The sequence below is a fragment of the Anolis carolinensis genome, chromosome 4 (genome assembly GCF_035594765.1).
Source record: "Anolis carolinensis isolate JA03-04 chromosome 4, rAnoCar3.1.pri, whole genome shotgun sequence".
In the NCBI taxonomy this organism is placed as follows: domain Eukaryota; kingdom Metazoa; phylum Chordata; class Lepidosauria; order Squamata; family Dactyloidae; genus Anolis; species Anolis carolinensis.
Window position 1 is genome coordinate 2,035,100 of NC_085844.1, and position 14,673 is coordinate 2,049,772.

A 14,673-nucleotide genomic window follows, 5' to 3' on the forward strand; every position below is an offset into this window, starting at 1 on the left:
TCAGTTATACCAGGCATGGGCCAACTTGGGCCCTCCCTCCAGGTGTTTTGGACTTCAACTCCCACCATTCCTAACAGCCGGTAGGCTGTTAGGAATGGTGGGAGTTGAAGTCCAAAACACCTGGAGGGAGGACCCAAGTTGGCCCATGCCTGACTTCTACTCTACCCTTTTTTTCCTGAACTGCGGCCTGTTATCTGTACAACCAAAACCACATAATCATACATCTGGGAGCTTTTCTCCTTTTGTGCACAAATAGGATAATCCTCCAGTGCAACGTGCTTCTGCCAGGCAGGAAGACACAACCCAAGCCCTCCTGACAGATGGCCGTCTAGCCTGTGTTGAAATCCTCCAAAGAAGGAGACTCCACAGAAGGCAGAAACAGATTTCCCTGACTGTGAGGAAGTTCTTCCTAATGGTTAGGTGGGACCTCTTTCCCTCCAAGCTTTGCTCAGCGCGCAAACATATACAGGGCAAACATTATGCTGACATTTTTTTGAATGCGATTTCCTGCTTCTTGGCAGGGGGTTGGACTGGATGGCCCATGAGGTCTCTTCCAACTCTACTATTCTATGATTCTATGAACTTTGGCGTCCTCGCCGTTTATTTATTTTATTTATTTACAGTATTTACCCGGAAGGGGACTCAGGGCAGACCACAATGTACATATACATGGCAAACATTCACTGCCATTAGACATAGGACATACAGACATAGTCACAGAGGCAATTTGACATTTTCCAGCTTCCGGCTTCCTGAGGGTATGCTCAATTCCGACCACAGGAGGAGCTGCCGCTTCATCGTCCACTTGTGGCACCGAGTCCTTGATGGAGTACTTCCTCATTCTTCTGCACACTGCTAGAAGCTTTTATGGTGTCATAAATTAAATTAGCCTCCCCGCATAAAGCGGTACCTACATTATCTGCTCAACAGATGCAACTGTCTTTTGGGTTGCTTAGGTCAGCAACGAGCTAGGATATTTAATGGTCAGAAGCTCAATCCGACCAGGTCTGGCTTCGAACTCATGACCTCTCGATCAGTAGTGATTTATTGCAGCTGGCCACTAACCAGCTGTGACACAGCCCAGCCCTATCGAAGTTGTGCTTGATTCCGGCCACGGGGTTGCTGTTGCTCCAACCACTATAACGACGAGCCCTTGATCACAAACCTATGCTTTGATTTCTGGAATTTCCTTTTATGGTGCCGCAAAATACCTCCCTGCCTAAGTGGTGCCTAATTTCTCTACTCACAGCTGCTTAGGTCGACAGTGAGCTGGGCTGAAGGTTGGGTGCTCACCCCCACCTGGCCTTCAGATGGCCGGCATTTCTGGAATTTCCTTTTATGGTGCCGTAAAATACCTCCCTGCCTAAGCGGTGCCTAATTTCTCTACTCGCAGCTGCTTAGGTGGACAGTGAGCTGGGCTGAAGGTTGGGTGCTCACCCCGACCCGGGCTTCAAACTGCCAACCTTTCGGTCAGTGGAGGTCTATTGCTGCTGGTGATTATCCAGCTGTGCTAAAGTAACCAGCCTTTCCTCGGGGTCTTCTGAACGGAGTCTTCCTCTTGTCTTTGTATCTTTCAGTTTGGCTCGTAATCCGCAGATGTCAGAGGTCAGCTGCCTTTTCCCCAGCCCTTCCTCTTCCTCACTGCACTGCAGACCACAGCAAGGGTTAGCATTTGCTCCTCCTCTTCCTCCATTGCTGCTCCTCCTCCTCCTCCTCCTTGCTGCTTCTCGGGCCCAGTTGTCCACTGAGGGGGAGATGCAAGGAAGTGGTCCTTCTTCCAAGCCAACTGACCCTCTCCTCAGCCCCTCCACCACCACTCTCAGTGAGGGTCATTGATCTTGGGAAGCATTGGGGGAAGGCAGGCAGTGGCCAAGATGAAGGCGATTGCACTGCCCAAAGACCCTCACCCTTCTGGCCCCAAGTGCCTTAGAACACAAGGCAGAATCTATATCTGTAGGATGAGCAATGGTGGTCCTCCTTGTGTCAGGCGAATGGAGCACACTGTTACGAACCTGATGTTCTTTTTGATCCAGTGTGAGAAAAGGTGGAATTCCCTTATGATATGATGTCGGGATTGTCGGGTTCTCTTCTCCCAGTTGTGCTGTGGGTCAGTCTTCCACCGGAAAAAGCACCAAGACACTCGCTGGTAGATTCCAAAAGATTTTATTGTACCGAATACCAGAACCTTCTCTTTGGCCCATTTATATAGGGGCTCTCGCATACCAGAGGGTAATTGAAGTTTTATGGCTGGCCCGTTTTATGGCTGGCATCTGTTCCTTGTCAGCTGACCGGAGATGTCAAAGATTGGAGATCATGACATGAGCAAAGGGAAACGGGGAGTCCACATTTGGCTTTATCACTACAGTGTTACCCCACTACTTTGCAGTTTGCTTTTCACTGACTTGCTGTTTTGTGGGTTTTCTGGAGGCTTCTGGGACATGGGACATGGCCATACAGCCTGGATCTGGCCTGGACTGGCTCTGAGGGTCCGCAATGGCCCGCCACGGCTTTGAGCAATGTATTAAAAGAGGTAGGGAGAGAGAGAGAGAAAGAGAGTGGAGACGCTATATTTATTAAAATAAATATCGCATCCCTACTTTGCGGATTTTCACTTATCGTGGAACATAACCCCCGCGTTAAGTGAGGGAACACTGTATGCATGTAACATGTATTTGAGACAAGACATTACATTGTATGCGATGAACCAGAGTGCTTGTGAAGAAAAGAAGAATCAGCCATGAATAAGATGGAATTCTCACTATGGGCGGATGTAGCAGACAAGACAGGGAAATCAGAAGAATGCAGATGTGGCAAAACACATCCTTGAACAACGGGATGTTCCCTGGGTTGTCTAGTCTGGAAACAAGTTCCAAGGTGATGGGACAACGTGTTTATCAAGCAAAGAGATAACAGTGGGCTATAACACAGAGATTGCCTGCATTCGTCATGTCTCCTGAACCACGGCAATGGAACGTCCGACCCTCTTCAAAGACTGATCACCTTTTGAAAGAGGACCTGTTGTGAGTATGGATGAATTGATGTGTGTATGAATGAGGGCTCTTGGATATAGAATTAAGTCTAATGTCTTGTCTCAAATAAATGTTACATAGTAAAGCTAAAGGTTTCCCCTGAAGTTAAGTCCAGTTGTGTCCGACTCTGGGGGTTGGTGCTCATCTCCATTTCTAAGCTGAAGATCGGGCGTTGTCTGTAGACATCTCCAGGCCATGTGGCCATTGGCATGACAAATGTTACATGCATGGTGATAAACCCAAATGTGGTCTCCCTGTTTGTCTTTGCTCATATCATAAGGGAATGCCACCTTTTCTCACTCTGGATCAGAAAGAACATCAGGGTCATAACAACACTGGATAGTTTGCATGAAGATAAGCCCCGTCCTCACCCCAAAGACCCTGGCCACGGAGCCACAGAATTGTTGCCTGCAAAGGGAAAGATCTCAGAAAGCCACTCCTGGGGCTCAGGGCAGACCATGCGGGTTGCTTGGCCCATCATCCTGGCTTGGAGGAGGCCAACAAGAGTTGCAAGACCCCCAGAAAGGGCTTGTCTAGGTCCTCCTCCTGTCCATTTAGCTAAGCATCAACGCTGCTGCATTGCACACCTAGAAAGGCACTTGGCTGGCTTGGAAGGCTCTATGGGTTGCCCCATAGATTGATAGTGAACTTCATGCAGGGCCTCCCAAGTTCTGTCTCCAGCTTGGGGCTCTGGGACGCTCTTCCCATCACAAAACCGTCAGCGGAGGCCCAGCTGGAGGGATGGTGGGTCTGCTTCGGCATCATGGGAACCACCATCTGCTTCTATTTACTGATACAAGGAGCAAGGAGCAGGTTCAAAGCCTTGCATCCAAAAGATAGATAAATCCCAGTTGCCTGGCTGGGAAGAAGCTGCAGAAAAGGAGGCTGGGATTCTGACCTGAAGCATCTCCCCTCAAGAGTCCCGACCAGTCTCCTGCATTGTTTTGGGGTCAAGATAGTGCTGCTTTTGGTGGGAGGAGGCCTGCTTCCTGCAGTGGGGTTTGAAGAACCATCATGGTTCAAAAGGAGCCCCCTGCCATGCCCTTGTCTGTCTCTTTCCCCCCAGGAACGAGCTGAACGACCACCTGGACACCATGGATTCCAGTCTGGACAACCTTCAGGCCATGCTCTCCACCCACGGCTTCAGCGTGGACACAAGCGCCTTGCTGGACGTAAGCCCTCTTCTCTCCCTTCCCTCAAGCCGGGAGCCTGACCAGGCCTGGTGGGACCCACTCCCAGGTGGCCAGGCCTTTCCCCTGACCTTTGCCCCCTTCCTTCCCTCTTTCGCAACAGCTTTTCAGTCCTTCGGTGACGGTGACCGATATGAACCTGCCGGATCTGGACAGCAGCTTGGCCAGCGTGAGTCGGCTCTTACGAGGAGGAGAAAGAATGATTGTCACCATTGGGTTGCTGTGATTTTTCCGGGCTGTATGGCGATGTTCCGGAAGCATTTGGAACATGGCCATGCAGCCCGAGAACTCACAGCAACCCAGTGATTCCAGCCACGAAAGGCTTTGAAAAACAGGTTGTCATCATATTTGTTTATACCCCACCTTTTTCTCTCCACAAGAAGACTCAACCTGTACAGTTAGAAGAAAAGGAAGAAAATAGAGAGAGAGAAGAAAAATGCAGGAAAGATCATTATTATTATTATTATTATTATTATTATTATTATTATTATTATTATTATTGACACAACGACGTTGTATGACACAGCAAACAAGATAGATATGCTGGATTTCGTTTCACAAAACCACAAGTCGAACACTTCCCAAGTGTCTAGGACTGTGTGATGTATTTCCGGATGATGCTGCAGATCCCAGTAAGGTGGCCTTTTGCAGTTGGCAGATCGTAATTTTGTCAATGTCTATTGTTTCCAAATGCCGGCTGAGATCTTTTGGCACGGCACCCAGTGTGCCCATCACCACCGGGACCACCTGCACTGGTTTCTGCCAGAGTCTTTGAAGTTCAATCTTGAGGTCCTGAGAGCGGCTGAGTTTTTCTTGTTGTTTTTCGTCAATGCGACTGTCACCTGGGATGGCAACATCAATGATCCAAGGGCGACTAAAATGATTAAGGGTCTGGAGAACAAGCCCTATGAGGAGCGGCTTAAAGAGCTGGGCATGTTTAGCCTGCAGAAGAGAAGGCTGAGAGGAGACATGAGAGCCATGTACAAATACGTGAAGGGAAGTCCTAGGGAGGAGGGAGCAAGCTTGTTTTCTGCTGCCCTGCAGACTAGGACACAAGGGAACAAGGGCTTCAAACTACAGGAAAGGAGATTCCACCTGAACATCAGGAAGAACTTCCTCACTGTGAGAAGGGCTGTTCGGCAGTGGAACTCTCTCCCCGGGGCCGTGGTGGAGGCTCCTTCCTTGGAGGCTTTTAAGCAGAGGCTGGATGGCCATCTGTCGGGGGTGCTTTGAATGCGATTTCCTGCTTCTTAGCAGGGGGTTGGACTAGATGGCCCATGTGGTCTCTTCCAACTCTACTATTCTATGATTCTATGAAACCTTTTTCCTTTCCACAACTGTGATGTCTGGTGTGTTGTGTTCCAGAACTTTGTCAGTCTGGATTCGGAAGTCCCACAGTATCTTTGCGTGCTCATTTTCCACAACCTTTGCAGGTTTGTGATCCCACCAGTTCTTTGCTGCTGGGAGGTGGTACTTGTGGCATAAGTTCCAATGGATCATTTGGGCCAAAAAGTTGTGCTTCTGTTTGTAGTCTGTCTGTGCAATTTTCTTACAGCAGCTGAGGGTATGATCAATGGTTTCGTCAGTTTGCTTGCAGAGTCTGCATTTTGGGTTATCAGCTGATTTTTTGAACTTGGCCTTAATTGCCTTTGTTCTGATGGCTTGCTCCTGGGCTGCAAGGATCAGGCCTTCTGTCTCCTTCTTCAGGGGATATTATTATTATTATTATTATTATTATTATTATTCGTTCTGATGGCTTGCTCCTGGGCTGCAAGGATCAGGCCTTCTGTCTCCTTCTTCAGGGGATATTATTATTATTATTATTATTATTATTATTATTATTATTATTATTCGTTCTGATGGCTTGCTCCGGGCTGCAAGGATCAGGCCTTCTGTCTCCTTCTTCAGGGGATATTATTATTATTATTATTATTATTATTATTATTATTATTATTATTATTCGTTCTGATGGCTTGCTCCGGGCTGCAAGGATCAGGCCTTCTGTCTCCTTCTTCAGGGTCCCATTCGTGAGCCAGAGCCAGGTCTTCTCCTTCTCAGCTTTTCCTTCAATTTTGTCAAGGAACTTTCCATGCAATTCTTTGTTGTGCCAGCTGTCAGCTCTAGTTTGTAGTGCGGTTTTCTTGTACTGATATTTTGTCTGCTGTGCTTTGAGGAGTTTCTGATTTTTGACTTCAATCAAAGCAAGTTCTTCACTTTGCTTTACATATTCTGCCAGGGCATGTTCTTCTTTGACTGCTTGTTTTACTAGTAAGAGTCCTCTGCCCCCTGATCTTATTATTATTATTATTATTTATTCTTTGAGTTGCCCTCTTCTGGACACAATCCAGCTTAGAGTCAGCATCTTCCTTCAGTTGTGGTGCCCAGAATTGGACACCAGGTGTGGTCTGACCAAGGCAGAATAGAATAGAGGGGAGCAGGACTTCCCTGGATCTAGGCACTGGATCTAGGCACTAGGCTCCTATTGATACAGGTCAACATCCCATTGTCTTTTTTATCCGCCGCATCACATTGTTTGGCTCATGTTTAACTTGTTGTCAGCACCTTTCTGAAAGACACAGAATGGTAGCACTGGGAATTTGGTCTTGCAGATGGACAGAGAGCCCACTCCCCGCCATGTTCCTCATCACACCCTTGGCTCTACCCCACAAGGGAGGCAATGCTCAGCCTCCCCCGCCATCCTGGGAAAGCATCCGGGTTTTCCTTTGCAGAGGCAGCCACATTACTCAAGCGCCGCTAATGAGGTGCTGAGTGCTCCTTTCACCCAACTGCTCAGAGCTGCTCGGCCACTTCAGAGCCATTTCTCTGAGGTGATGAGAGCCATGATGAGGCTGAAGATGCGCCAGGAGTTGCTTGAATTCCTCAAAGTCCCTCTCTTCCACACAAACATGCACAGACAATGGTGGCTTTGCATCCCAGAAAGTCCCTCAAAACCAAGGAGCCACGTTCAACTAGTTCAGGCATGGCCCAACCTGGGTCCTCCAGATGTTTTGGACTTCAACTCCCACCATTCCTAACAGCCTCAGGACCTTTCCTTTTTCCCCTCAGCCGCTTAAGCGGCTGAGGGGGAAAAGGAAAGGTCCTGAGGCTGTTAGGAATGGTGGGAGTTGAAGTCCAAAACATCTGGAAGGAGAGCCGAAGACAGGAAGGTAAAACATCTTGAGATCTACCTGAAAGCTGACGAGTAGCCATGTATCGTGTGCTCCCTTGGTCCTTATTTGCTCAGTATGCAAGTGTGAATGCTTAGAATCATAGAAGAATAGACCACATGGGCCAACCCTTTCAGCCATACAGGAAAAGCACAATCAAAGCTCCCCTGACAGATGACCATCCAGCCTCTGTTTAAAGACTTCCAAGGAAAGAGCTTCCACTGTTGAACAGCTCTCCTGATGGTCAGGAAGTTCCTCCTAATGTTTAGGTGAAATCTCTTTCCCTATCATTTGAATCCTGTTGGGAACTGACGAGCCGTTAAGCTCTAATCACCCCCTTTATGAGGTAAATTCCCATTAAAATAGCAGAGAAAAATGCAACAGTGAGACTTACGGGGTGTGAGTTTTGGAAGGCCTCTGTGTCTTCAGGGAGGCAAAGGAATGCAAAGTTAGCTTTAAAGGGCCCCGGGCTGTGGCACAGGCGGGAGAGCAAGCCAGCTGCAATTAACTGCAATGAATCACTCTGACCAGGAGGTCATGAGTTCGAGGCCCGCTCGGAGCCTATGTTTGTTTGTCTTTGTTCTATGTTAAAAGGCACTGAATGTTTGCCTATATGTGTAATGTGATCCGCCCTGAGTCCCCTTCGGGGTGAGAAGGGCGGAATATAAATGCTGTAAATAAATAAATAAAGTTTAAAAGCATTTATTGAGGTAAAAAGAAATCCATTGATGGATAGAAAAGGTTTGGAGCTAATCTATCCTGTTCTAATACACATAGACGGATCAAAATAACAAAGGTATAGATAGCTACATCTTGACTAGTAGAGCGGACAAAGTGCGTCCTCTCTCTGGAACAAAGCAGGAAGCAGGAATGGCGACCAAGCCTCTTGGGTCGCTTCTTCTCTAGGGCCATAAACATTCCAAAAACCCAATTGGGGAAGTTACGTCAAAGCCCTAGGAGAGATCACATTTCTAAAGCATCAAAGGGGTGGGTTGACCTAAACCGGACATGAGGGAGGAAACAATAGTAAAGCCTAATCAAAGCATGCATGGAACTGGGGAAGGTGTCCCTAACTGTTTTCTAGGCTTCCTATGTAACCATAGAGACTTAAGCAGTACAGGATGACATTTTTCCAACAAATCCATGGCTCCATTGAGTCCTAGTCTTCACTTCCAACGTGTGCCTCCTCCTCAAAACACTGTAGATTTTGCTCTGGCTTTGGCTGACCGCACCACCCTCTCTTGCTTTGCAGATCCAAGACCTCCTCTCCTCCCAGGAGCAGCAGAAGCCATCAGAGTCAGAGGACCCTTCGGCCGACGCAGGTGGGCATTTGGGGAGGTGGGCTTTCCTTTTCTGCCAGGTGCCAGGAGTAGTTGCTTCCCTCATCCATCAGTCCCCCTGCTCCCATGGCACACACCAGCGCTTAACAGGACTGGAAAAGTATTTGGGAAATGAATCATAGAATCTAAAGAAGCCACAAGAGCCATTTAGTCCAACGCCCTGCTGTGCAGGGAAGTATACCGTATATACTTGAGTATAAGCCCACCCGAATATAAACCAAGGCACCTAATTTTACCACAAAAAAACTGGGAAAACATTGACTCCAGTATAACCCGAGAGCGGTAAATTTCAGAAATAAAAATAAATACAGTAGAGTCTCACTTATCCAAGCCTCGCTTATCCAAGTTTCTGGATTATCCAAGCCATTTTTGTAGTCAATTTTTTCAATATATCGTGATATTTTGGTGCTAAATTCGTAAATACAATAATTACAACATAATGTTACTGCGTATTGAAATGCTTTTTCTTTCAAATTTGTTGTATAACATGATGTTTTGGTGCTTAATTTGTAAAATCATAACCTATTTTGATGTTTAATAGGCTTTTCCTTAATCCCTCCTTATTATCCAAGATATTCACTTATCCAAGCTTCTGTCGGCCCGTTTAGCTTGGATAAGTGAGACTCTACTGTACCAATAAAATTACATTAATTGAGGCATCAGTAGGTTAAATGTTTTTGAATATTTGCATAAGGCTCAAATTTAAGATAAGACTGTCCAACTCTGATCAAATCATTATTCTCATCTTCTTCAATGTAAATGTGCTTATGTATCCTTTTAATAATAATAGAGTTAAACAATACATGTAATAATAATAATAATAAATAATACAGGAAAATAATACATGTAATAATAAAATAAAATAATAAAATAATGTAAATGTATAATGTAATGTAATGTAAAATAATAAATGCAGTAATAATAAGATCAGAGTGAAATTAATAATAAAAATAGAGTAAAATAAATGTAATAGTAGCAACAATAATAGAGAAAAATAATAAATGTAGTAATACCAGTAATAATAGAGAAAAATAATAAATGTACCATATATTCTCGAGTACAAGCTGACCCAAATATAAGCCAACCAGGACCCTCACCCAAGTATAAGCCAAGGGGGGGGGGGGGTTCAGTCTTTAAAAAAGGGCTGAAAAACTAGGCAGGAAGGGAGAGCAGCTCCCAGCCTGATAACACTAACGAGCAGTTTGGCCTTGATGATACAGCATCTCTGGACCAGGCCAGCCGCTTGGAATTTAGGGGGGTTTGCAGAAGTCTTAGAATAGCAAATAAGAGAGAAGTCAAAGGGCAAAGGAATGCCTTCATGTTATGCTATTAAAATAGTCTGCTGAGAGAGGAATCTTTGTCAAAGCAACGTCTCGTTTGAGTTAGAAGCAGCTCTTGCTTTCTTGGATTATCCTGTAATCAAGTTCATGGGACTATGTCATGTATTAATGGAACCTTGGTTTTATGCCTAAGGTTTTCTTGGATTAATCTGTATAGCATTGGTTTTGCAACAATCTTTTGGATCTTTACTTTTGCTTTTTAAGAACTATTTATTTCTTATCTATATATATAAAAGAGTGATGGCATCACGGCGACCCACAAAACAACAAAACTACAAGCCCCCCAACCTCGAAATTTGACAACACAACCCATCATCCACGCCTCTAGGTTGATACAACAAAAAGCAAAGAAAAATAAAGTCCTAATTAGAGGGAGAGAAATAATTGTTTTTATCCAATTGCTGCCACTTAGAAGGCTAAGCTCCGCCCACTTGGTCTCCTAGCAACCCACTCAGCCCAGTGTTAATAAAAGAATAAAAAATAAAATAAAAACAAATAATACAATAAAAAATAATAAAAAACACTAAAAAATTAATAGAATAAAATACTATAACAGAGTAACTAAAAATAATACAACAAAATAATAAAATATAGTAAATAAAAAGATAAGTTACAATAAAATTAATTTAAAAAATACAAATAACGTCAAATAAAAATTCCACAACAACTTTTAACCAATACCACCACCACTTTGCCACAGCAGCGCATGGCCGGGCACAGCTAGTTTCCTAATAAACTACAAAAGACTTCAACCTGTGTGCAGCCTGGTGTGTCCAGCAAGCTGAGGCTATCCTGAGGTGCGACAGTCCCCTACTTTGACCTTCTCTTCTCCAAACTAAGCACATTCTCTCCTTCTCTGTCTCTCTCCCTTTTTTGCAGGCAAGCAGTTGGTGCACTACACGGCCCAGCCCCTCTTCCTGGTGGACTCGGGCTCGGTGGACGTGGGCTGCGGCGTCGGCGGGGAGCTGCCCATCTTCTTTGAGCTGGGGGAGGCGCCGAGCTTCACGGAGGGAGACGAGTTCCTGGAGGACCCCACCGCCTCCCTCTTCTCGGGCACAGAGGACCCCAAGCCCCCGGACCCCGCCGTCTCGTAGGGGAGGGCCGGAGCGGCGGAAGAGAGACCCAACGGGGCGGCCAGAGGTCCTGCTGGACACCTCCTCCTCCTCCTTTGGGGTGGACCTTGGGGCGGCCTCACCGGGGTTGCTGTTTGTGTGTGTGCGTGTGCGCTTTCACCAAGCTGGGCATGAAAGGCGGTCACTCCAGGTCAGGCACGGGGCAGTGGTTTTGGGACACGGGTACCCGAGTCAAGCCCGGACCTTGGCCCGGCAGTGGTGTGGCAGTGGTCACTTTAGGAGAAGAGCCACTCCAGCCACCAGCTTCTATCTGGATGGACGGACTGACAGATGTGTTGTTTTCTAAAGGTCAATAAGGAGGCCCCTCCCTCCCTCCCTCCCTCCCTTCTAGGGCTGGGTCCCTTTCTTGCATCGGAAGTCATGCTCTCTGGGTTGGGAGGGGGCTCTCTCGCGGAAGCCCCTCCTCCTCCTCCCCCCCACATTTTGCCCCCTCTGCCCCACTCCTTCCTCCTCCTTTCCCCCCACGGAGGGAGGGAGGGGGTCCGCTTTCCTCGCTTAGCGGTAAGGAATTTGTACATTTACACTTTTGATTGTTATTAGAAGAAATTGTATTTTGGATTTTTACATGAGAGAAGAAGACCCCCCCCCCTTCTCCCTCCCTCCCCGAACTCCCCCCCCTTCTCTCTCTCTCTCTCTGCTATATAAATATCTCTATATACATACTCCAAATATATTATCTATATCTACATCAAGTGGTAGACCGTTCTCTGTTGGAATCTTTATTCTAGTGGTTCGTTCTTTTGAAATCAGGACTGCTGGCCATCCTGGGGGCTGATCCCTGTCCATGGACATAATAATAATAATAATAATAATAATAATAATAATAATAATAATAATAATAACTTTATTTTTATACCCCGCCTCTATCTCCCTGGAGGGGACTCAGGGCGGGTTACATGGGGCCAAGCCCGAATAAAAACAGTAGCAGTATAAAACACAGCAATAGACAACAACTTGCACAATTAAAAAAATAATAATAATAATAATAATAAAAAATTAAACATTAGCCAATAAAAAACAAGAACTAATAAAAACATGGATTAAAACTGAGAGATTATAAAAGTAGACTGGGTAAGGTGCACCATATAAATATTGTAAACATCCCTTTTTGGTGGAAAACAGTAGGAGCCAGTGGGGGCCCCTGGCATAGGCTTTTGTGGGGCAGAAGGTGAGACCTGACTCATCAATCGGTCAGGGTGACAATTTATATATGGCTCTCAGAGAATCTTAGAGACCTGCATTTCATTGTTTCTGCCCAAGTGTCCTATCTTACATTTGTCCTTGTTGAAATGCATTTTGTTAGTTTTGGCCAATCAGCTCTCTGATCTGTGAAGGTTTTGTCAGGGAATCATCATCAGTCAGACCACTCAGGCATCAGCAAAAGTGGCACCGACAGACAAAATGACAGCTCAGTCGTTAATTATCTGCTGATCCCAGCGGTTCTAAAGGCTTTATTTACAAGTTATTTACAACACTAAATACCATCACTCTCTGGACACATGTTTCCTCGGCAAGGAAGCACCTCCTTGCATTCCAGAGTTCATAACGAATGTTCCGTCCACTTAGTTGAAACAGAAGTCTTGAACCATTGGCCCTCCGGGCAATCAATCAGGGCTGGCTGTAATTAACTCCTGTGCTGCTGGAATGCTTGCCGGAACACATAGACACAATCCAACAGCAACAATTGATTGAACATTTCACACTATAACAACAAAAACAATTTTGAATCCTGTTCCTGTCCTCTGGGGTATGAGCTCTCCTTCCCCATTTGGTCCCATCTGCAAACCTGATAAACACGCCCTTAAACCTTCATCCAACTAATTAATAAAGATGTTGAACTGCACTGAGCCCAGGACTGACCCCTCTATGGCACCGGGGCCCGGGCTGTGGCGCAGGCTGGTGGGCAGCCAGCTGCAACAAATCACTGACCAAGAGGTCATGAGTTTGAAGCCAGCTCGGAGTCTATGTTTGTCTCTGTCTTTGTTCTATGTTAAAGCATTGAATGTTTGCCTTATATGTGTAATGTGATCCGCCCTGAGTCCCCTTCGGGGTTAGAAAGAAGGGCGGAATATATATACTGCAAATAAATTAATAAATAGTCCGTTCCAGGATGATGAAGAAGGACCATTGGGGAAAAGCACCCTTTGAGTTCGGTTGGTTAACCAATTCCATATCCACCTAATAGTAGCCTTGCCTAACCCACATTGGACTAGTTTGCTTGCAAGAAGGTCATGGGGGACCATGTCAAAGCCTTGCTGAAATCAAGATCTGCTCCATCCACACCATTCCCTGCATCTACCAAGCTTGTAACTCTATCAGAAGAATGGGACTATGTCAGGGTTGTTGCATGTTTTCCGGGGTGTCTGGCCATGTTCCAGAAGTATTCTCTTCTGACGTTTCGCCCACATCTATGGCAGGCATCCTCAGAGGTTGTGAGGTATGGAAAAGCTAAGCAAGGAATGTTTATATACCGTGTTTCCCCGAAAATAAGACAGTGTCTTATATTAATTTTTGCTCCCAAAGAGGCTCTAGGTCTTATTTTCAGGGGATGTCTTATTTTTCCATGAAGAAGAATTCACATTTATTGTTGAACAAAAAAAAGAACATTTATTATATACTGTACAGTAGTTTTCATCACAAACCAGCATAACCAAACAAACTATGAATCCTATCAAGAATTTCTTGTTACTACCATTATTTCCATGTACAACACTCTATGGTACGTACATTTACCGATCCTGCATGCTCTGGTGTTCTGTTCGTTGGGCATGCTTCCAAACAAAAACTTTGCTAGGTCTTACTTTCAGGGGAGGCCTTATATTTAGCAATTCAGCAAAACTTCTACTAGGTCTTATTTTCTGGGGATGTCTTATTTTAGGGGAAACGGTATATCTGTGGGAAGTCCAGGGTGAGGGACCAGCGTAAATGTTCCAGTTAATCACCCTAATTTGCATTGAATGGCTACATCTACTGGCTACTTTCTGCCTGGGGGGCATTCCATGTGTTGCCTTCGACAACACATGGGACTATGTCTTCTCTTTCCCTGGACACTGTGGATGCATCCTAGAATCGCATTGGTATTTTTAGCTGCTACACCACACTGTTGGCCCATGTTCAGGAAGCCAAAGTCAACGTGATGGCAAATACAACAACCAACAGTAGCGAAATGAGCCGGTTTTTGGTGCAAAGTGGTGCCTTAAAGTGAAGTCAGGCCACCCTGGTCAGCCACAGAGCTGGACTCTGGCCAGAAAGCTTCGGACTTGCACCTTTCCTATGCTCCACCTCTTGCCCATTTCTCCCACTGAAGTGAGACACTGAACACAGAGTTGCTGTTTGCTTGCCTTTATTGAAGGAGGAGGTGTGCATGCATGCGCACATGCGCCTTGTCTTGCCGAAAAAGCAATGATAGCAAAACGAAAAACCCTAAATTATACGCACTGAACCCCTGCCCTGTTTCTGCAATTGACACATGTC

The 14,673-nt window shown here is 45.8% G+C and overlaps 1 protein-coding gene across 2 annotated transcripts in view; it reads left to right on the plus strand.

Annotated features, from left to right (window-relative positions):
- hsf1 (heat shock transcription factor 1) overlaps window positions 1–11,887 on the plus strand; it is a 69,759-nt gene extending 57,872 nt beyond the window's left edge. Inside the window, exons 10-14 of one of the 2 annotated variants that reach the window (XM_062979845.1) lie at window positions 1,578–1,664; window positions 4,096–4,201; window positions 4,323–4,388; window positions 8,639–8,708; window positions 10,946–11,887. In XM_062979845.1, coding sequence (XP_062835915.1) covers window positions 1,578–1,664; window positions 4,096–4,201; window positions 4,323–4,388; window positions 8,639–8,708; window positions 10,946–11,160 — 544 coding nt within the window. In that variant the 3' untranslated portion in view covers window positions 11,161–11,887. The remainder of the gene's footprint in view (window positions 1–1,577; window positions 1,665–4,095; window positions 4,202–4,322; window positions 4,389–8,638; window positions 8,709–10,945) is intronic. The other variant, XM_062979846.1, reaches the window with a different exon arrangement.
- Window positions 11,888–14,673: the final 2,786 nt, after the last annotated feature.